Source organism: Idiotropiscis lumnitzeri, chromosome 4 (assembly GCF_059441095.1).
Source record: "Idiotropiscis lumnitzeri isolate Australia: NSW breed Sydney's pygmy pipehorse chromosome 4, RoL_Ilum_1.0, whole genome shotgun sequence".
NCBI classification, from domain to species: domain Eukaryota; kingdom Metazoa; phylum Chordata; class Actinopteri; order Syngnathiformes; family Syngnathidae; genus Idiotropiscis; species Idiotropiscis lumnitzeri.
The window spans coordinates 29,104,854-29,126,463 of record NC_142394.1 but is presented as its reverse complement, the minus strand read 5'-3'; the positions used below and the strand labels follow the sequence as shown (position 1 = coordinate 29,126,463).

The 21,610-nt window shown below is 42.2% G+C and overlaps 2 protein-coding genes across 11 annotated transcripts in view; both read left to right on the top strand.

Annotated features, from left to right (window-relative positions):
• Nucleotides 1–16,003, top strand: part of LOC148339089 (tudor domain-containing protein 5-like) — a 147,736-nt gene extending 131,733 nt beyond the window's left edge. The window contains exons 1-16 of one of the 8 annotated variants that reach the window (XM_088294644.1): nucleotides 9,439–9,644; nucleotides 10,069–10,086; nucleotides 10,668–10,911; nucleotides 10,986–11,167; nucleotides 12,257–12,530; nucleotides 12,624–12,706; nucleotides 12,784–12,898; nucleotides 13,652–13,809; nucleotides 13,884–14,134; nucleotides 14,305–14,514; nucleotides 14,683–14,749; nucleotides 14,869–15,072; nucleotides 15,144–15,257; nucleotides 15,327–15,377; nucleotides 15,505–15,652; nucleotides 15,721–16,003. In XM_088294644.1, coding sequence (XP_088150770.1) covers nucleotides 10,668–10,911; nucleotides 10,986–11,167; nucleotides 12,257–12,530; nucleotides 12,624–12,706; nucleotides 12,784–12,898; nucleotides 13,652–13,809; nucleotides 13,884–14,134; nucleotides 14,305–14,514; nucleotides 14,683–14,749; nucleotides 14,869–15,072; nucleotides 15,144–15,257; nucleotides 15,327–15,377; nucleotides 15,505–15,546 — 1,995 coding nt within the window. In that variant the 5' untranslated portion in view covers nucleotides 9,439–9,644; nucleotides 10,069–10,086 and the 3' untranslated portion in view covers nucleotides 15,547–15,652; nucleotides 15,721–16,003. Of the gene's footprint in view, nucleotides 1–9,438; nucleotides 9,645–9,713; nucleotides 9,916–10,068; nucleotides 10,087–10,345; nucleotides 10,434–10,667; nucleotides 10,912–10,985; nucleotides 11,168–12,256; nucleotides 12,531–12,623; nucleotides 12,707–12,783; nucleotides 12,899–13,651; nucleotides 13,810–13,883; nucleotides 14,135–14,304; nucleotides 14,515–14,682; nucleotides 14,750–14,868; nucleotides 15,073–15,143; nucleotides 15,258–15,326; nucleotides 15,378–15,504; nucleotides 15,653–15,720 lie in introns of those variants that run through there. The other 7 variants (XM_088294648.1, XM_088294642.1, XM_088294650.1 and 4 more) reach the window with 7 other exon arrangements.
• Nucleotides 16,004–16,242: 239 nt separating this feature from the next.
• Nucleotides 16,243–21,609, top strand: naa40 (N-alpha-acetyltransferase 40, NatD catalytic subunit). 3 transcript variants are annotated; one of them, XM_088294653.1, is made up of 8 exons: nucleotides 16,247–16,842; nucleotides 17,993–18,088; nucleotides 18,887–18,939; nucleotides 19,013–19,108; nucleotides 19,179–19,337; nucleotides 19,412–19,495; nucleotides 20,169–20,246; nucleotides 20,317–21,609. In XM_088294653.1, exons 2-8 carry the CDS (start codon nucleotides 18,050–18,052, stop codon nucleotides 20,462–20,464), a joined length of 657 nt encoding a protein of 218 aa, XP_088150779.1. In that variant the 5' UTR covers nucleotides 16,247–16,842; nucleotides 17,993–18,049; the 3' UTR covers nucleotides 20,465–21,609. The 3 variants fall into 3 exon arrangements, with proteins under 3 accessions (XP_088150780.1, XP_088150779.1, XP_088150778.1); XM_088294652.1 differs by having other exon boundaries at nucleotides 16,250–16,757; XM_088294654.1 differs by lacking the exon at nucleotides 19,412–19,495 and having other exon boundaries at nucleotides 16,243–16,757.
• The last annotated feature ends 1 nt before the right edge of the window (nucleotide 21,610 follows it).

The window sequence follows — 21,610 nt, the reverse complement described above, 5'->3', positions numbered from 1 at the left end:
TTTCCTCCATGTCACTTTAGGATCTCCATAAATATGTGATATAATAACCCTAAACTTTATCATATTTATGAATTAAAGGTTTTGCTTCAGCAAGACCTGGATTTTGTTTTTCTGAAATGTTGTACAGCACATATTAAGAGTATCACGTATGCTTTCAGTCAAAATCAAAAAACAAAAATATGTAAATATCCCAAAAAAATCTGATGTGCTGAAACAAAAGTCAAGACATTTTTTTTTTTTTAAAGATCAGCGTCCCAAATCTGTTTAGGGAGCCATAAAGCTATCTCTGATTAAAATTTGCTGTTGACCAGTGTCACTGCTCAAGTCTGTCACTGTGTAATCCAGAATTCTCTCATTTGCTGTTAAAAGGTAACGACTCATTTAAAATCCATTAGGGACAGATGACATTTTGAGCAATGCTTTTGTTGTGATGGCGCCATCAGTGGTCGTGAAAGGGCAAAAATGGCCACTGCTCTTCCTCATTTGTTAACTTAAGGGCCAAGCAATTAGATATTGGGTTGCGTTTGTGGCATTTTGCAAAAAGGAAAGCAGCCGTTTTAAATGAAAATTCAAAAGATACGTTCAGAACTATACAGCGCCGTGTTGAGTCAATATTGTGGCGAGTTTCATTATCTTGTAAATGTCACATACTTTTTTTCAAAGCTTGTTCTCTGTTTTTTTTTTTTTTTTTAAATGCCATCTAAGGCAAAAAAATAATAGATCAACAGCCGCTACTAATACAGCGGTGCTTCATATTTTTCTGTTGTTCCAAACTCCCTCAGCATGAAAACCGTCAAGGATCGATAGCCCCACGTCGCCATGGAAACGGCATGGATTGACGCGCCGCGGAATGGCTTCACGCGTGCAGGTGTTGCGATAGGTTTGCTTTGTGCAAACGACTTGAAAATTGTACTATAAAGTCTTAGCGGACAAAACCCTATCAAATTATTCTCAGAGAACATCGTGTGTCGCTCCCGGAAGATGCCTATGCTATTTTTACCTCAAATAAACGTGGCATTGAATGCGACAGTCGCTGTGATAGTGCATCAAATATTCAGTGTCCCAGACTGTGGCCCTCATGTTGTCTCTGAGTGGAACAAACAAGCAGCTTTGTGCCAGACGAGCGTCATCAAAGTGACATTCGCAATGCGTTTGTCTCTTCCGGGATCCTTTTGCTCTTTTTCTTTCCGCTTCCTGCATATCAGGTCATTTGAGATTTGATCATTTGTTTTTTTTGTTTGTTTTTTTCCCACTTTTAACTTTGACTTTTCAAAGCACACGTGGTGAAGCGGCATTTCGATGTTATGCTGCAGGGAAATTGGATAAATTGAACTGAAGTCAGCCTCAATTATAAATGCCTTTAAATCCAGATTAAAAACTGTGCTCTTTTTTTTTTTTAATTCCTAAAATTTATTTCGTAAAACGGTCTTTTAGTCATTTGAGAAATCTACTCTTTATGTCTGTGCTTTGCTTTTAAAGGTCTTCACATTTTTTTTTTTTTTTTTTTTTTTTTAAATGTGTTCAAATGTCCGTTCTTTTAGTCATTTTAATGAACCATTTTGTTCTCATTACTTTCATTGGCGGCGCTCGACTTGTATCCTTGGGCGGGGTTATGGAGTGGCCAAGGCTATCCCCGCTAAACAAAAACTTGGAAAAACATTATCAATAATAAATATAAATAAAATTTTCACGTACGCATACACACTCACACACAAAAAAATGGCAACACCAGCTACAAATATACAGACAAAATATTTTTCTTTACCAACAATGTAAATAATAATGACAATATTAAAATACATGAAGCTGTAATTTATAGTATTTGTCCTTAGAAACCAATCATGTATCTTTTATCATATTTTAATTTTTCCACGCACCCTTTGAAAAAGATAAGAGAGTAGCCGATTGTTACTTTTGGCTGGCATCACACAATGTCTTAAAATCTCCACATTCAGCCGAAAAAATGTCCGGGAAAAATAGACCAACGTCGATGGCTCATTTCACATTGAAACTTTTCATCGAGTCGACACTGTGGGAGCCGAGAGACCAGGGATGGGCAACTGGTGGCAGCCCACGGGCCGTACTTTGGGTGGCCCTTGGAATAATATTTCCTCAGAAATTCGGAAAATGCCGATAAACATTCTTTTGATGTTCCCTGCGGCGATGGCGAGGGGAAAAAAAATCTGAAAATACCCAAAAGTAAATTATCCGGCCTGGCATCTGGGGTCGTTCAAACATTTCAGTGGGGTCATCAACCCCCTCCAAGGCCCCTTCTTGCTACATAAACTTTTCGGTGTTGTGCTTTTTGTCGGATTGAGTTGCCTCGTGCATGAAATGTGCGATAGAAATAAAGTTTCCTTGACTTACCTTTTGCGTTATGCCAAAATTTTAAAGCATGCCCAAAATAAATGATCATCACCATGCAAGAATTTGTGCGGCATCAAAAGGGCGGAGCAAGTATCCAAACCGAAACTTGGTGTCAATATCGTATTTTTCAACTTTGCAAAGCGTATTACAGCAGTCATTTGGCTTCTGCGAGATCAAATGTACAATAAATATATCTCCCGCTGTTACTCGACCTCTTTTTTTCTAATGAGTTTCCGCATGGCGAAAGAGCAGATGTGATTTGTGGAGAACGAGTCGTTTCCTCAAGTGTCGTAAAAAGTAATGACGTGAAACGTGAAATATGTCCGCGCGGGCGGCGCCGCCGCCGATTCTCACTCTGCCCACATTTCCATCCTCGTGATTGCAACGAGGCAACGGAGGAGCGCTTAAATAGATGATAAGAAAGCCATAAAGGGATTTTTTTTTTTTTTCATGGCACGAATAGCACGCGAGGTGAGGAAACAGACAAATCTTGGCAATTCTCTCTGATTAGGAGGTCTTTCAAGTTGCTAAAATTAGAGACGGGCAGTTGTTTGTTTGGTTTTTTTTTTCCTCTGCGGGAAGATTCCTTCTACAGTTCGTCAAACTTTGTTTGGAATATAGTAAACAGGCAAATCTGTTTATGTTTGTGTAAGACTTTCGTGAGATGACAAATTTGAAGTTGTCTCTACTCCTCAAAATGTGAAATATTTCACTCTGTGTAGTGAATCTGTGTTCAAGTCTGAGTTTCGTGTCTTAAATTGAATTATGGAAATCAGGAAACGGCTATTACAGTTCAGTTGTATTGAACTTTTTTCGTACCTAAGTTTTATTTCTGTATTTTTTTAATTTAATGCGTTTGATTGCATCATTTAAGTGCAGGTTGTTTTTACAATATTCGTGCACAGTTTTAATGTTCAAACTGTCTGTAATGTTACAGTAACAGAATAAAACCCGTTTATTTCATACGTCGGCCTTCAGTGTAGTCCCACTTAGTCCGACGTGAATAAATCCCCTCGTCCGTAACGCCAAAATTTCTGACACCACGACTGGATGATTAATATGCAGTCACACACTTACGCACGAGCGGGTGTTGGCTCACGAGGGCGAGCTTCTCTTGAATGGTCGGTCTTGAAAATTTGCAAGCGTAACTGCGATCAAATCCACGCTTTTCCCTCCTTCGGCCATTGTGGGTTCAAAAAGCGAGAAAATATTTTACATTTTCCAACGGTTGCCGAGTAAGATTGTCTGGTGTGGATTTGTTGATTCCGAATAGCGCTGCCTTGTCACAAGTGAGAATCGAATCGCAAGACGCTTTCGTCTTCTTCAACGTGAGCCCTGCGAGAAGGCCTCGCTGTCGCCAACTCGTGATCTGATTGGCTATCGCAACTGTCTAGACTGGTTCTATGAAATCTGCCCGGCAACACAAGCTATCTGAATTCTGATTGGATAAAAACTTGCACCTAAAAATACAACACTGGGATATAATATGACATGAATGTCATATTCTACAACATTTCTCCTTATAATGCCTCATGAATGAAGATATTTCCGTTTCAAAAGCAAAAATGCTTTCCTCCTCTTTCTGCTGTCTGTGTCAAGGTCTGATTTTGTGCAAATATTTGAATCATGAACTAAGATCCTCAAGTGAACGCTGCTTAAGAAATTCTTGCTCTGGTTCTGAATGTGGTCATCTTGGTGGATGTATTCTTCACCCCAAAATAATGAAAGGTGTTCAAAAAAAATAACTCAAAAACAAACACACAATTTCTTGATTTTTTTTTATTTATTTTTTTAGCATTTTTATTGAAGTCGTTCAATGGCAAATGGTCCTTGCCTCCTTCAATTTTTCTGTGCGTGGCCGTCAAGCAAAAAATAAATAAATAAATACAAAAATACCTCTAGAAATGCACTAAAAAAAATGTTTAAAAAAAGTCATCTGCTGCGAGTCAGTCGTCAGAGTTGTGCGACCCACCGCCGCAACTTAAGCGACGCGAGTGTGGACGAGTCACGTCTCATTTTCCATCACGGCCTCGTCATTGTTCTCGCCCCTCTTTTCAAAGTGCACTTTGTCTCTGCAGGACCTTTCTTCCATCTTTTTCTCTCTCTTCCCCTTTTTTTTTTAATGCCAGTGTGAGCCATTCAGATACTTTGTGCTCTTTGCTCTCGCTGACCTTTCCCTCCCACTCTTTCTTTCCTCCCGTCAGGTTTTTTTTTTTTTTTTTTTTTGCTCTGCTTCGTTGGCCTCGCTTCATTCGGCGGCGCGTTCACAAAGTAGCCACAGCTTGACATTTAGTGGGGGACAAATGAGTGGCGGCAGTTATAGATTGCCACGGCGACGCTCCCGAAGGACGCGTTTCGGGCTAATGGCGGCACCGTCTGCTCCCCTTTGGCCCGCCGATAATCAATAAGCGTTTCTTTCTTTGGCCCATCCTTTGTTGAACACAAGTACAAGTCCAATACAGCAACGGCGCGGACGGAGGCGAGTGTGCAGGTGAAGAATCGTCGAGAGCGCAAGTGGCGGGCGGGCGATTTTTTTCCCCCCCTAAGTATTTGATTGCCGACGCGTCCCCTTTGTTCCCCTCCTACCTTCTCACCTTCTCACTGGAAGATTTCAGAGAAATGGCTGAAAAGAAGCAAAGTGGCAGGATTTGGCGGGACTCCCTTCATGTCACTTTTTTTTTTTTTTTTTGCATTTGTGGAATTATGTTTCGTTGAGGTTTGTGGAGTCTCCATTACAAGATTCGAAAACAAGGTCTTAAGGCGTTTCAACGTGTTCCAAAATCAGTGGGCGGCAACCCACCAGCAATAACTCTTTGTTACTTGTGCTTATAGTTGCATATATTACATGGACGTTATTTCCGTGGGACCATGGCTGAACGATTTTGAAAAATTTGCAATTGAGATTTCATATGCGATTATTTTTTTTTCAAGCTCATCTTCCCATTTCCTTTTTTTTTTTTTTTTTTTTTTAACCAAACACACATTAAATTCATCTGTATAACGATAAATAATATCTGATTTATGATAAATGTTTTGGTTTACTGACAATTTTTCTGAATAAATCCGGAGGGTCCTGGCTGGATGGGTACCGAGATAGTGGCCGGAGTGCGGGGGACTGACTGGCAAAAAAGGGTCAAGTGCCCAGCTCTGCAGTTAAGGAAATATTTCAATCATTCTGCGGTTCATTGAGTCTTTAAAGTATTCCTATTAATTAGTGACAGCGGCATGAACGCAAGTGTTCGGAATAAATTGACGAGTTCAATATATTGGAAACCGCTCGGTGTGATTGACACGACTCGTCCGACGGGAACATGAGAGCTCTCCAGTGAATCGCGCGTCGTCGTGCGTCTGTTCTGAGTGAGTGCAAGTCTGTCACTCACCTTCTTTCTTTTTCCCTTCGCCAGTCCCTCACGGGCAATTACGCTTGACAAAAAGTGAAGAGACATATTAATGCCAGCAGAGATCTTTTCCTCCTCCTCTCTCCGGCTCGTGTTTACTTTTTACTAGCTGGCTTTAATGTCGTCAGGCTGTGCGATTCATGACTTTGACAAAAGTTTGCCTGCATTAAGGGCATATACATTCTTACCTCTCTGCACTTTCCAACCCGATGACTCACTCCCTCACTCGCGCTTTAAATCACCTTGGGATAATTTGCCCTCCGGCGAGCTACCTCCACCCTGCGGCATCACCACCCACTTTGCGGTCCCTGCACAATGAAGGTGATGTGCGTCCGCATCTGGCGTGTCAGATGCAATCGAAGCGCTTCTTGAGAACAGCAAATTACAAACTGATCTGACTGTTGAGAAAATATTCCAACTTTTGATGCTTTTGTAGAATTTGCAAGCATGTTGAGGAACCCATGAAGGCGATATATTGGTTGGGAGAATACTAATAAACAGCGATTCCAAGCAAGGTTTTTATAATTAATGAAAAAAGTTACAATTTAATTTTTTTTTAAAAAGTTACATTTTAATTATTTTTTTTTTTAAAGTTACATTTTAAAAATAAAATCAAATAAAACAAAAATGCCTTTAAAATTTTAAAACTGACTCAAACTGCATTTATCAAACTAAAACTAATCCTTTCTCGCCAAATGCTTCAAATTTGATTTTTCTCAAAAATCTGATACTTGTCTTCTACCCACTGATGGATCTATTTTCACTACAATGTGAGAGAGAGCGAGAGCGAGAGGGGAGGTGAGAGAGAGGGAGAGGGGTGAGAGAGAGAGAGAGAAGATACTCCATATATTTAAAAAACTAATCATAAAACTAATAAAAACTAAAGTTAAAAAAAACCTGAATTTAAAAAAACCCTAACTGTAATGAAACCCCCCAAACTATGTTGTCCCTGATTCCAAGAGGGCCTCCTAAAAAACACCAGTTATTGAACAATTGAGAGGTAAACATAAAAAGGATCAACAGTCATGAAATGTAACTTGGATAAACGACAGAAAGCCGTCTGTGTGGTTTCGGACCAGGCATCCTCTTGCTCAACAAGTCTTAACGCCATCTTTTGTCTTTGTTTTGTTTTGTCTTCTTAATGGCCCATTTGAGCTTGACAAAGTGTGCTAATATGAGAGCGTTTGATTGATCGGGCTTATTGCGATGAATCCTTCAGCGTGCGTATTGACCCGGTGTGTGGCTGCTCATCACTGTGATGATTTATCATCCCAGTCGAGGCCCGGCTGACTGGCAGTCACTTTGCGTCGTTGCCTCTCAGACACGCCTCATCGTAACTGGCGAAATGTCACAGCGGTACATCCAGCAAGTCCATTTGGATTCGTTTGTTTCTTTGTTTGCTTTAATCCATTGCCACTCTTCCATGTCCTTCCACCCTCCTCGCCTGTGATTTCGCAGCGTTCACGCTCATGCTATTGTGCACCAAAATAGGTGCCATTAATATTAATGATGATAACTTGAGAGAACGCTACCTCAGTAGACATCGCATGTGAACAAAGTGAATTTTGAAACCTGAGAAGGCAAAAGACCAAAAAAAAAAAAAATGTTGGGCGTGGGCTTCGCCATGGCGTGGCCACTTGAGAGCGCCTCGTTGTGGCAGCGTGGAAAAGCCACCGGAGGCTTCAAGCGAGCTCTTAATTATTGAATGTAATTGTGAACGTTTTATGTTGAGTCTCTTTTCCCTTTCAAGGAGGCAAATGAAAGCAGTCGTGAAGATTTCCCACACAACCCTGAAAGAATAAAATGATACATTCAAGCCACTGATCCGGTTTTCTCAAATGTCTTGGTCCAAATGACGTTCTGGAGAAAGGTTTATTTTCTCATGGTGCCATCAGAGAACGTTTCTGCTCATGCCACCCGGAAGTATCTTTGACGTCATGTGGTGACTTGTCCTATTGTGGGATATTTTTATGTTCACATTTGTGGGCGTAGAAAGAAAGAACGTGTTGGAACATTTCCAGCGGATGCTGCTTTGTCTGGATGATGTCACGTTGCCTTCGCCAGCTGGGCCTCCCTCATGCCATTCACAAACTACCAGCGCCGCCAAGTGGCCAGATCACAAAATTGCAACGTGGGCGATTTCAAAACATCATGAGCACTTAATTCCTTCTCTCTTTTTTTTATTATTTTTTTTAATGAATGTAATTATTGTGGTTTAATCACTTATCAGAAATGTTTGCAAGCACCCGCTGCCACTCCCTCCACATTCTCTCTTGCCAAGCACTCCAAAGATTTAAGGGTAGTGGTTTGCTGGTAATGGACCAGATGAGTGTGTTTTTTTTTCATATGAAAGGAGGATAAATGTTCGTCTTGACGGCCTTGACTGAAGACATGAATGGAGGATGTGTAATCCAGCCACATGATGATATCCTGTGTTTACTCATCATTTGAATTCTGCGGTTTATTTCATTTATTTGAAGTATGTTTGTGAAGCTTTGTAAATGCAAGCGCTGCTTTTCTGTGCCATAACTCAATCACGTAACCATCCGCCACATACAGGATCCATTCGAGCTGGAATTCTATTCAAACTCTGCAATTGTGGGACTGTTTTTTTTTGTAGAGGAGGCCGGTTCAATGTTGCTGAGTGTGCCAAAGGTCACTGATATGACCTCATTCACGACCACAATCGTGTCTTTGCAAAAAAAAAATTTTTTTTTTTAAATTCTGTTTATGATAGCAAGCCAAATGACAAAACTTGTAAATTCCAGACAGGAAGGCTGTAGCTTAGATTCAAAGGACAAGGAAAAATTCAAAACCCCAAAAATGAAAAACCTTGGGAAGGGACCACAGATGGGGGAATCCCGCTCCCAGGATGAGTTGGAAACATTGAACACATATTATGATGTTATTTGAAAATAATGTGGTAGTCAAATCAAATGAAGACCTGCACGAAGACGACTTCGCTGGAGCGGGTCCTCGCCCAGTCATTCGATGCCATAATCTCCATAGCAGCGCCTCCAAGGATGTGGTCAGCGGTCGATCTTTTACTGGACAGTTGCTGTAGAAACGAAACAGCGACTTCCAAATCGGTCAGCATCACCTAATTCCCATGCACAGGGTGTAGGGGCAGAAAAGAGAATAAAAGTAGTAAACAGGCCAACAAATAAACAACTAAATGTTAAAGTATATAAATAATATGTTCAGATAAAGAGACACTATAATTAAACTTTTACAAATATAATATTGTTCAGGTTGGAGACATTTCTTTGACAATCTCCAGTTTATCATTTGTCTGCAGTGTTCATAACATTTAAAACCGGGGTATCAAAGGGGGCCGAAAAGTAAAACTTGAACAAAGCCGTGGGCCAGCATTTAATTTTTTAAAAGCAATATAAATGCTGATTTTTTTTGGTTTTACTAATCCAGTACAATGTTTAGTTTTTAAAATTGCTATTATTATTGAATGTTACTATTATCATTTTGAATGTTCCTATCATAAAGAATGTAAAATGGTATAGTAGTCGTTTGTTATAGCCTCATGGGCCAAATATAATTACACTACGGTCCAAATTTGGCCCGCGGGCCAGTTCAACACTTCTCATTCAAAACATAAATAAATCTATCCATTTTCCGGGTAACTAAGATAATGTTCATTTGTTGGACAGTGGATTTAACTTTTTTGTTGTTGTTTAAATTCAATGTTGTTAAATTTCAATCGTGACTATATTGGGTGAACAAGTGGCTTAATTGAATGTAATTATTGGAACTGAGCTCAGCCAACATCGATGCTAAGTGTCTCGTCGCCACTTTTGGGGGAAGCCGCCTAGTCGTGGTCGTGACATTTAAACAAGCACTAAGACGACGAAGCGCACATTAACGGTAAGTGTGTTAAGAGTCCAGGCGAAGTTTAGTCATGTCGCTGTCTTTATTCTTTTTTTTTTTTAATGTGTGTGGCTCGGTGTTGTTGCAAGGAGCAGGCTATGCTAACATTAGCTTAGCGGCTGCTAACACAATAAAATCGGGTTATGCCGCTGTTATTTACACTTTCTGTTGTTTGGGGGAAACATTTGCTTAAAGGCGAAATTATATTATTTTGTTAACTATTTATTAAAGCGTGAATAGTTGTTAGAATGCTAATGACCTTTGTGAGGTAAGTGGTTTGGATAATGGAGGGATGGAAGAATAATGGCTTCAACCTAAACCAAACTTTGTTTTGCTCTCTATTATTTGTTTTGCTCTATTATTATTATTATTACCTGTGCTCAGTTCGAAATTCTGATTTACAGTACAACACATTTTTCAGACTTATGCAGCAATACAAGTAAGTCAATTGTATTTCTAGCTCATGATCACTCGCATGCAGTCAAACCTTTTAAAGACCGTGTATGCCGTTATTCGGGGTTTTTAAAATTCCGAACATCATTCCTGGGTTACTCGTTTTCTTACCCCAATATATAAGCATGTACGCACTGATCGGAATATCCCGATCAAGCGGTACACTCTGCGCATGCTCAACTTGTGCCCCTCAATTGCACGGTCCTGTCGAGGCTGCAGGAGTATTGTGCAGGGGTCTTTAATCCTGTTCCTCGTGGGGCGGTGTCCTGCCTGTTTTTCATCTCTCCCTGCTGTAAACACACCTGATTCAAATGAGCAGATATAATCACTAAGGTTTGCAGAAGATGGATCGATCCTGCATGTAAACATAGTCACTGACTCAGAAATCAGGACTCACAATGTCAATTCAGTCAATACAAGAAAACAAGACTTTTGGGAATGCCTGGCTAAACAATTGTGTTCACATTTTAATTTGCCCACAGAATACATGGAGGAGTCCATATCATAGCGACAGTACAGAACTAACAAGTCATCTTTTTTTTTTTTTTTTTTGGTATTCTCCCACAGATGTCAGCAGACAAGTTGAATAAAGAACAGGTGTTGGCTCAGCTCAAGAAGGACGTCCGCTCTTTGCTCATCTCGTCCAAAGACGGCTTGAACCCCAACCAGCTGACGCGCGACTACGGCAACTTGCTGGGACATCCCATGCCGCTGCAATTGCTGGGCTTCAGAAATGTTGCGGATATGGCCGCGGCAATGCCAGACGTGCTGTCAGTGACCCGCGGCGTCAACGGCGTTCCAGTCTTCAAAGGTAGCCGCCAGTCGATCGCATGATCCTTATGAAGTCTTTGATCCTATTCGAGTGTTATGTTTGTGCCTTCGCAGCTGTGAGTGACAAGTCCACCATGCATATTGAGCAGCTGGTGGCCAAGCAGCGCAGGCCAAAGAAAAAGAGCACTACCTATTTCTGCCAGTATCAACCAGCGCCCATCCAGTATCTTCCACGGCGGAACGTTTTTCTTTCACTCGACACTTTTAGGTCACAGCTGCAACTCCTCCTCTGTCAGGTAATCTGAAGCATGATTGTCCTGTAATGAACTTATTTTATTTTCATTAGCGATGTTCCATTGCACTACTTTTTTTTTTTTAAACCGATACCAATACGACTTCACTAACAGCACCGATACGAAGTAACCGATACAACTGCTACTTTTGCTCATACATTTTTTGTTAAACTAGTGACAGATCATATTCAAGTAAAAAGCTACATATCCCAATATAGCAGTTTAACTTATAATTGTGTAAAGTTAATGTCAATTTTCTGTTAGCTTTTTTTCCATTTGTTCATAAAACACAATAAAATGATCCCTCAAATAAATACAGAAAATGAAACACAAATATCCAGCGGCCAGGGAAAAGTCCCAATCAATATATATTTGTGCAGCTTCTTCTCAAAGGAATACAGTGAAGTGCAAATAATTAAATGGACTACAATCGTGCTCCAAGTAACTGAGCAATGTGTGCCGTCCATTTATTTCAACTGTGGTGTCTCGGTCTGAACACTAGGGGGCACCTATGCAATGATGTGCATGACTTGGAAGAAGTATAAGGAAAGCACGAAGCAGAAATCTGATACCGCGCGCATCCCAGACTGCATTTATAACAATCTTAATTCTTGTCATATGTGTTTGTTGCTCGTTGTTATTTAACTTTCATATTTGTTTTGATTTTTGTTGTGCAATTTTTTCTTTTCTTTTTTTACAAATCATGACCTTAGTTTGCGTGTTCTAGTGATGCCCAGGTGAATTCCCATGAAGCATTAATATAAAGCATTTTACAGAAATTGCATTTTAATGGGCACATGAGAGAGGACTTAGAAAAAAATGGTTCTGTCAGCCTTGCAAAACATTTAGTTCCTGATACAAAACGGCCACAAGAGGGCGCCTCGGTATCAGTGAGCCAGCGAGTACCCGATTCCTTGAAATAAAGGCCAGTATCAGCCTGATCCGATACATGGTATCATTACCCGCCCATCCCTAATTTGTATGATGATGATTTAGTCGCAATTAATGAGATGTAAAGTGTTTAATCTACTGAATCTAATCGTTTAATTGCAGCGCTGCAGTGGTGTGCCATTAAAACGATGACTGTTGCAGGGACCTGTCAAGTGGTGTGACTTGAGTTCCTGCTACATGCGGTGCTTTCGCCACGCGCTGATCCCCCACAACTTCGGTTTCAACACTCTCAGAGAGATGCTCGAGGCTGTGGCAGACCTGATCTTCGTCCAGCCTACCAACATGGGCTTCATTGTCGGCCTGAGAAGCAACGCGGGCTCTATGTATCCCACTGGTTTGTTCTACACGCCCCAGTGGGTCAAACGGCAGAATAGCTCACGCGGTTGCAGAATTCTGACGCAAGGAAAACCATCAGGTGTGTTCTGTTGCAGCGAACACGGGAATACATTTCTAATTTCTCAATTTAACTCCTCTCACTGTGCTCCCAACCACCTCAATTTTCACCAAGAGCCACCGATATGTCTGCCCAAGGCGCCGGAAAAGGAGGAACGAGAAGTGGATCCAGATGTCGATCCGGAACTGCTGCTGGAGGTGCTTAAAATAAAAGCTACGTAAAGGGATGCTTTTTATTTTGCTTGTCCTTTATTGTGTCCCTTGTTGCCTAACAGAAGTCTTTCGGTAAGGATGAGCATCTGATCGACAAGAGTCATTTACCCACACAACCAGCAGAGGCCGACAAAGGAGATCGTGCGGTTGCTGTGGACTGTGACGGGACTGTGGGAGGTACAGAACCGTAATTTCCCATGAATCATAGGCGTTTTTAAAAAAAAAATAATAAATCCAGAGGAAATATTTTACAAGGTTCCCGCAAAAAAAAAAAAACATTCTATAGAAGTTTAGCTGTACAGAAAGGTTGTATTAAAAATAATAATAATTCCAACATATGTAATATTACAAATTTATATGATACAAAATGTTTAGAATAAAATGAGGAGATTCCTGTGCCGTTGCTGCAGACACCCTAAATAAGAGCTCAGTTTCCAGATAAAGATAAAGATTAAGATGTCCTTTAATAGTCCCACAATGGGGAAATTTGAGATAACTCGTTATTACTTTGTTGATTAATGTTCTTCTCTCCACTGTGCTGCAGACAAAATATGTTTTTGACACACCACAGTATTTAGAAAATAAAACATTAACAAGGTTTATTCATATAATTTTTTTCAAGTTCGGCGGGCCAGATTAAAAAGTTTAACAGGCCGCAATGTGGCCCCCGGGCCGTAGTTTGCTCACGCCTGTATTAAGGGGCAACTTATACGCTGAAAATTAAGGCATGTGCTTGAATTTTACATACTCTTCTGCGATCGCTATATCAATATACTGAGATCGGTTAACACTCGGATTGATTTTTTTTTTTTTTTCACGGAGAAAGCACCGATAGTTTTGTTAGTGCTCCCTCAAAATGTACTACCATAAGTACATAAATGTAGAACTTGAGCTGATTGCTGAAAAGACACCTGCCATGTCTCTCTTTAGTCGATTCAAGCCAAGTGGCAAGCGTTGCTCACTGTGTTACGATCGCACACGAGGACAACTTTGCACTTCAAGAAGGCCAAATCAAGGCAGAAGCTGATTGCTGTTCGACGGTCGGCCATCAAGAGAGGACAGATGAGGTTTCTCAGACCCCAGAGAAGGTGAGGTTAATCAGGTATTTTCTTCTGCAATTTCGTGACCAATGATAACTCAGTATATCCTGTTTCCATGTCAGAGCACTGAGGGAAGTCCAGCCGCTGAGATATGTAGCGACGCCGCTGTGGCTCAGGACAGAACTCAGATCGGAACCCAGGACGTGGCCCTGGACGTCCTACGCCATGAGCATCTCAAGCGTCCCACGCAACACGCCGCTCGCGAGGTCACGGCCGTTCAGGTGGAGCATGTCGAGTCTCCGGGACATTTCTACATCAGCTTCTTCGAAAGCGACGAGTCGCGCGCGTTGCTGGACATGATGTTTGAGATGAGGTGAGCGACTGTTCAACAAGGTTCGTACGTTTGCGAGAGTGCCGAAGCGCATCCATTTCTACTTTCTCAAAAGATTTGACACATTTAGCTTGTTCCCTCCACATTTCAATGAATTGCCCAGCGTCTTGTTAATTCCGCCGAAATTTCATTCCCTTGTCGTCGTCTTGCAGGCGATTTTACACCTGCCCCAAAGTGTCCGAGCGCTACCGACTCCCGCGGCGATTCGTCCGACGCGGCCAAGCCTGTTGCGTGTCCGCGGCGGGCCTCTGGTTCTACCGAGTGGTGATACAGCGAGTCGTCAGCGGCTGTCAGGTGGAGGTGTACTTTGTGGATTACGGCAACACCACCACGCTGCCTTCTGTCAACTTGAAGTTCCTCAAGTATGCTGACACTGACGGGAAAAGCATTTGTGGGACAGTCAGGAAATGACAGTGGCAAATTTAATGGAATGATTAGAAAGCCGTTCAGATTGTGAATGGATGAATATTTACGTGGGCCTCTGAAGTCTTGCTGTGAACTAACATTATTTTATTTATTTTTTTTAACAGGACGTGCTTCTCTATTCTACCGGCTCAAGCTGTTCCCTCATCCCTGGCTGGAATTAAACCGAAAACAGTAAATATTGTTATAGTTCGTCCTCTTTTGAGTCATGCCGAGACATGTTTCAATGAAACTTTCCCTTGAATTCTCAATTAAAACTCCACATCAAGTGTTCTTTTCCGTTTCTGTTGCAGGGCGCGTGGACCCCAGAGGCCACCGCTTCCTTCCAGAGCCTTTGCTCCAATCACGTCCTTGCGGGCGCCCTCAAGTGTTACGTCGGGGACGTGCTGCAGCTCTACCTTTGCGACACGCGCACAAGCGACGACGTCTACATCCACACCGTCCTGCTGAACCAGGGCCACGCCCAGGTGGCCTACTGGCCCTTGGACAGTCCCGGGGTCAGTCACCGATATTTGTGTTGACGTTTCTTTGTTTGATCTTTTGGCTAATTGTCACCCGTCTCACTCAGCTGTGTGTCAAGTACAGTCCAGTCAGTTTGTACCTGGGCGATGGCACAGTCGACCTGCAAGAAGTAGAGGAGATGACACTGGATGAGCAGAAAGGTGCCGTTATCACAGAGAAGGTTGCCGCTGAAATGGTCAAAGTGTTCATGGTCCAGGTGTCTTGAAAAGGATTTTTTTTTTTTTTAAAGCAGGTTCAATTGGACGAGATGCCGAGTTTGGAGCTGATTGTGGAGGAGCAGGTCTGGTTTCACTTGGGTTGTCTTTGCATAATTTAGCAAAATGTCACTGGCTAGATTGCCATTAAACACCACACATCCTTTTAAATTTGAGCTGAAAACTAAAATCTTGTTTTTCTTATGACTTCAGTTGTTTCAAGCCTCTCCTTGTCAAGCTAAGCGTGCTGCTTAATGTTGTGAGAAGATTCCCAACGACAAGAACATTTGGCTCAACAGTGGGACGCCTTAAACTTTTGAACTCCACCCTAACAAAAAAAAAAAACAGGACTACGTCAAAGGTACTCATGCACACACTCGCACATTATTTTATATTTACTTTGATGCCATGTTTTCATCTGTTGTCCAGGTATTTAGATCACTCTCTTCTTCAGGCTAAGGCTCGGCAGCTTGTTTCCTGTTTGGAACCTGATAATTGAGCCACTTCTTATTCAATTGTTGGGCTATTTTGGTTCTTAACTACTCTGCTGTAAAAAGTAATTTTATGTTTTTACGGCTTTTGAAATTCAAATCATTATTTCCTTCATGTTTATATTGTGATATTAAAAAGTGAAATGTGCATGTTGCATATCAGCATCCTGTTTGTGAAGATCATACTGTACATTTGACCACCATAAAAGAAAACCAAAAGTCCCATTTTGCATGCTTTCGTTTTATGATGATTTAATAAGACTCAAAGAGGGACAGAAAATGTCATGTAATAGCTTGTTGTAAATATAAATAGCTTGACAAAGGCCCAGCGATCACTTCCCAAACAAGGAACACCAATTCGCGCTAGTTTGTGCTACGTTCAAGCTCCCGGAAACGAGGATGTTACATATTCAGCCTTTCACGACATGACCATTTCTTCTTTTTTTTTTTTTTTAATGAAACCCGCGTGAACTTGAGACACTATCACGTTGAAACTAGCCCAGTATTTGAAAATGAGCACATTTTGTTTATCCCGAAGTTGTTGAGTGAAGGTCCCTTTGTGGAGTGGGAATTCCGACTTTCCGAACTCGGAGTTTTGGAGCAGCCCGTGAACGCCTCGTGGTTGGACGGCGGGGAGAGGGACGTAAAGAAAGGACGAAAGCAAAGCAACATGGACCTGCAATAAATACAAGAGCGCATTCTTGGCGTCCGTTCGACTAAAGGGAGCAATCACATTCCCGTCATTATATGTCGGTGCCGATTCTTATTTTTGAATAGCTTTGCATCCTGCTCTGACCGCGGGCCGGCCGGCGCTGTAGTCAGTTAGCCTAGTTAGCACGGAAGTCATTGTCGTCCTCGGCGGGTCGCTCGCTCGTTCGCTCCCCGGCGGCGACAATCAGGCGCACCGACTACAAAAAAGGAGCGTTCCACTGGGGGCGGTGACGGAGTACACGACGCGGCCGCGGCGAGATGGGGGTGAGTGGAAACGCGCTCGCATAACGAGCGCGCCGCCGCCGCTGCTGCCTTTGCTGTGATGGCGTGAGAGTGGCGAGTGAGAGAGGTGAACTTGATGAGAGAGGGGGGGGGCAAGAAGGCTTCATGGTGGTAGCCTGCTTGGCATGCGGGCTAACATTTAGCAATGCCATGTTTGCCGTGTTTACCACGCTAGCCGCGTTAGCGACAAATGCAAGCAAGTCTACATGCCTGCCTGCGCCACTGCCGTGCTTGGCGGTGGCGGCGATTTACATCCTCCACTTACACTCTTTGCGTTAAACCCATCCACGTGTTCCCTCAGATTCCGAGCTTTAAGCTCTGAGCCGAAGTGGTCTCCTTGGTCCATTTCTTCCTCTTCCTCCTCGCAGTTCATCTGGACGAGTAGCGCTTGTTTGTTTGTTTGCATACACAAACAGTACACCACTTACGGGACTGTATAAATCGCTTAATGTAAAAAATAAATAAATCAAGCAACAAATCAATGCCTGCAAACCGTGATCAAATGTCACCACAATCCACGTGCACATCTCTCCGTATGCCCACTTCCATCACTGAAAATATCAAAGCGATTGATCCAATGCTTTGGATTTTATGGACGTTGTGCATCAGCCTCACTGTTGACTCACTAAATTCAAGAAAGCGCTTAACATCCGCAAAAAACAAATTGGGTGTATATTCAAATGATTTCAGAAGTTTAGGTGGACTTTAGATGCATCATTTTTGGTGATGATTGATCACAGTTTTCTGACATTCAGTAATTTTACGCTGTTGTTAAGAATATCCCCCACTTAAGGTGACCTCAAGTCAGAAATGTTTTTGAAAATGACGTCACAAACAGTTGACATTTGACCAAACCCAGAAAACAGGTGAGCTTTGATTGGTCGCTCACTGTCCATGGGTGGCGTGATGTCATTTTCATTGGCCAGTAAGTGGCAAAATGGCCGCCCCTTAAAACGGATAAAAATGGATGGATTTTTCTGCTTAATTCATATTCCACAAGCACAACATTAATCTGAATATCTTGTTTAGACTTTTGGGGCCTCATACATCATCCACCCATTAGCCAAACCATTTCTGACTTTCCCTCAAAACTGAATGAAGTAGATCTTGTGACCCACATAGCTTGTTGGTCAGCTCAGTTGTGCTGCATTTATACCTCTATCTCTCTTCTGACCATCATGAAGATATTCATAATTGTTTTGGTGGTCCATCCCCAGAGGAAATCCAGCCGAGCAAAGGAGAAGAAAGCGCGGCGTCTGGAGGAGAGGGCAGCCATGGACGCCGTCTGCGCCAAGGTGGACGCTGCCAATAAGGTGACTTGATTGGGGATCGGAGCCAAGTGATGGAGGTTTTTTGGTGGCATCGCTTTGATACAGTAAATAATTGTGCCCCTTAGGGGGTGGGCGGTGGTTGCTTCACAGGCACATCGTTAACATCCAGATGACATCAAAATGGGTCTGAACTTTATTTATAAAGAACTTTATAACCAAACAAAGCTGCATACAAAGTCATGTACATCAAGTAAAATTCAGACATATAAAAACAAAGACAATAAATTGTCTTTAAAACCCTACTATGCCGCGTCTCACGCTGAGTCCAAGTCAGTGGGACCAGACCATTTACGATTAAAAAAAATAATAATAATAAAATATTAAAATTAACTTTGAAGTGTAGTTCAATACAATACATTTTTACAATTTAATACAATTTTATTTTTATTGCTCATTTCAATGCCAATAAAGGCTTTGAATTTCTCCAGACAGGGCGAAAGTGGCTTTAAGGATAAAGTGAAAATAATCTGTCTTTCATCCACTTACCAATGAAAAGAAATGCCGTGCTTCTTTAAAATGGAACCCAGCAGCAGCAAATACATTGAAAACAACAGGGGCCTTAAAATTGAACCCTGTGGAATGCCATAAAACTGAGGCAAAGTGAGAAACAGAGCAACCAAGGCTAACACCAAAAATTCTGTCTGCCAAGTACGCTCGAAACCGCTCTTGAGCGCTACCAAAATCAAAACTAATGTGTGGATTATTATTATTTTTTTTTTTTTTGCAATCAGTCAGATGAACTTGAGCTCTTTTCGTAACACTTTTGTCATCTTCTCCCAGCTCGATGACCCGCTGGATTCCTTCCCAGCCTTCAAAAAGTACGACAGGAACGGGTATGTATTTATTTGCACGCCACTCTGCCCCCACTTTTGACGTGGTGCTGAAAATGTGACCCCCCCCATCCAGACTGAACCTGCAGATCGAATGCAAGCGAGTGACGGCCCTCAACCCGTTGTCAGTGGAATGGGCCTTCGAACTCACCCGGGCCAACATGCAGACACTGTAAGCACCCGATGTGGATTTTTTAAGCTTATAAAACGTCCCAAGTGCAAATATTTTCCTGTGCCGCCAGGTACGAGCAGAGCGAGTGGGGCTGGAAGGAACGCGAGAAGAGGGAAGAAATGAACGACGAGAGGGCGTGGTACCTGTTGGCCCGCGACGGCGACTCCGCCCCCGTGGCCTTCTCTCATTTCCGATTCGACGTGGAGTGCGGGGAAGAGGTGCTATATTGGTAGGACGCCGTATGTTGTCCCGGTCGTTGTACCGTGAGGAAGCGCTGGATGTTAACTTGTGAACACGTCGCAGCTACGAGGTGCAGCTTGAGAGCAGAGTGCGGAGGAAAGGGCTCGGCAAATTCCTCATTCAGATTTTACAACTCATCGCTAACAGGTAAATGGGGGGTGGGGGGTTATGCATTGTTCCTGCTTTAATTTGATTAGTCCTCAAATTCAGACCTTGACTCTTCTGAGTGTTACTTTTGAGATTTTACAGTCACAATTTCGATTTAAGTTTAATGCAAAACTGGACCGTTTGTGGAAAAAAAGATGGAACAAAAGTCATCAAGCTCTTTAAAATACTATCATGTCACAAAACAACATACAATAATATTTTTTTTCTTTTCCACTCATGCACTGATCGTGCCCAATAAATCAATTTCCGGTTTGAAGCAAGCCATTCAGTAACGGTGTGAGGTGACCTAGCCTAATAATTTTTTTTTTTTCTTGAAAAGTGCCATGAAAATTAATTTAGAACCATGTCCGACATTGCCTTTCCTTTAAAATCGATCTGTAATGCCCATTTTAAGATCAACCAATCGGAGGTCAGAAAATTCTGAAGTTAATCTGAGGATTTGTGAATCTAAAAGTTGATTTTGATGGTGCGTGTGGTGGATGCCGACACTCAGGATTGTGAGGCGTTGAGCGAAATGTATTTACCTGGCAACCCATTAAAGCTGTAATCTGATTGGACAAAAGAAAAGAATTGCATTGCAATTCATCTCAATGCGGATTTGTATAGAACAGAAAGCAAACTAAGCATTTTTTTTATTGTTTATTCTCTGCAGTACACAGATGAAGAAAGTGATGCTGACCGTTTTCAAACACAACCACGGCGCTTACCAGTTCTTCAGAGACGCTCTCCAGTGAGTACCGCGACGCGGAATGCGAGCATCGCCGCACATGTTTCGAATCGGCTCCGCTTTTTCCCCGCAGGTTCGAGATGGACGAAACCTCGCCGAGCATGTCCGGTTGCTGCGGCGACGACTGCTCGTATGAGATCCTGAGCCGGCGGACCAAGCACGGCGAGGCGTCGGTGGGTCACAGCCACGGCGGCGGCCACTGCGGCGGATGCTGCCACTGATCGTTTGGCCTCGAAAGGCAGCGGGGGGGTCAAAGTGCGCGCCAAAGCTGGAGCTGCCTCCTTTCTTGATCACGGGCCACATACGGCGGCGTTTTTAGTTCCACATCTTGATGTTACGGAGTGACGTTTGTGTTTTTCTGCTGTAAAAGCGGCATGCAGTGTGAGCTTTTGTTTATTTTATCTTTTCCCCGTCATCTCCTTCCTATCCATGACAAGTGGCACCGCTCTCATGTCGCCGCCTCTTTCCTGGTGAGCGGAACATGTTGTGATTTCTGACTCATTGCAGCGGCACTGTAAATGCACCTCCCGCCTTTTTTTTTTTTTTTTTTTTTTTGAGCATGTGCGCCATGCCAGTTTAACAGATGGATCAAGCCTTCTTTCAATGAGTTTAAGTCTTAAGTATGACAAGTGTGCCACAGTGGATGCTGATTTAGGAACTTTGCAGCAGTTCTATAGTAAATCCTCATTAGACTAACGGAGCAATTTCTTACACGGTCACCGCTAGGAACGTGCGTCATGAGTGAACTCATTGCCAACATGCCTTTTCATCCCCCTAAATCCCAGGCTTTCGTTTTGAATGAGCGACGAGTAGTTGATATGTTTACAAAGCCTACAGGGTACATGCATCTGGAGTGATTGTGTCATTCCGTTTTTATTAATAATCCACTTTTAAATTCTTGTGAATAGTTGTAGTTGCAATCAAAAAAAAAATTTGTAAGCCCAGGACATGCTCCTCTCATGCCTTGAAAATATAAGTTCTCTGTAAAATTTGACCACTAATTAGTCCTCTTGGCAGGTGAGCTGTCTTAAAGAAGGGGGAGGGGGGAAAAAAATCATCAATTTTCTGTACGACTATTTTGTTTTGGAAAAATTGTTACTTAGCCACTATTATGAGAAATCTTTTTCTTGGTCTCTTCTATCCTTCTGTATATAACATATATGTGCTCTTATGGATCCCATGTTAAAGCAAAACACATTTTGAAACATGAAATTTTCACATGAACTGACTTGATCAAATCTGTTTGAGACAGACGCTTACTGTCCGGTCATTCAAAATATAATGAAAGGGAACACAAAGTCATTTTGCCTTGTCAGTGTTTTGTTTGTATGTCACACATCCAATAAATCAGTTTCTCTTTTCCTAAG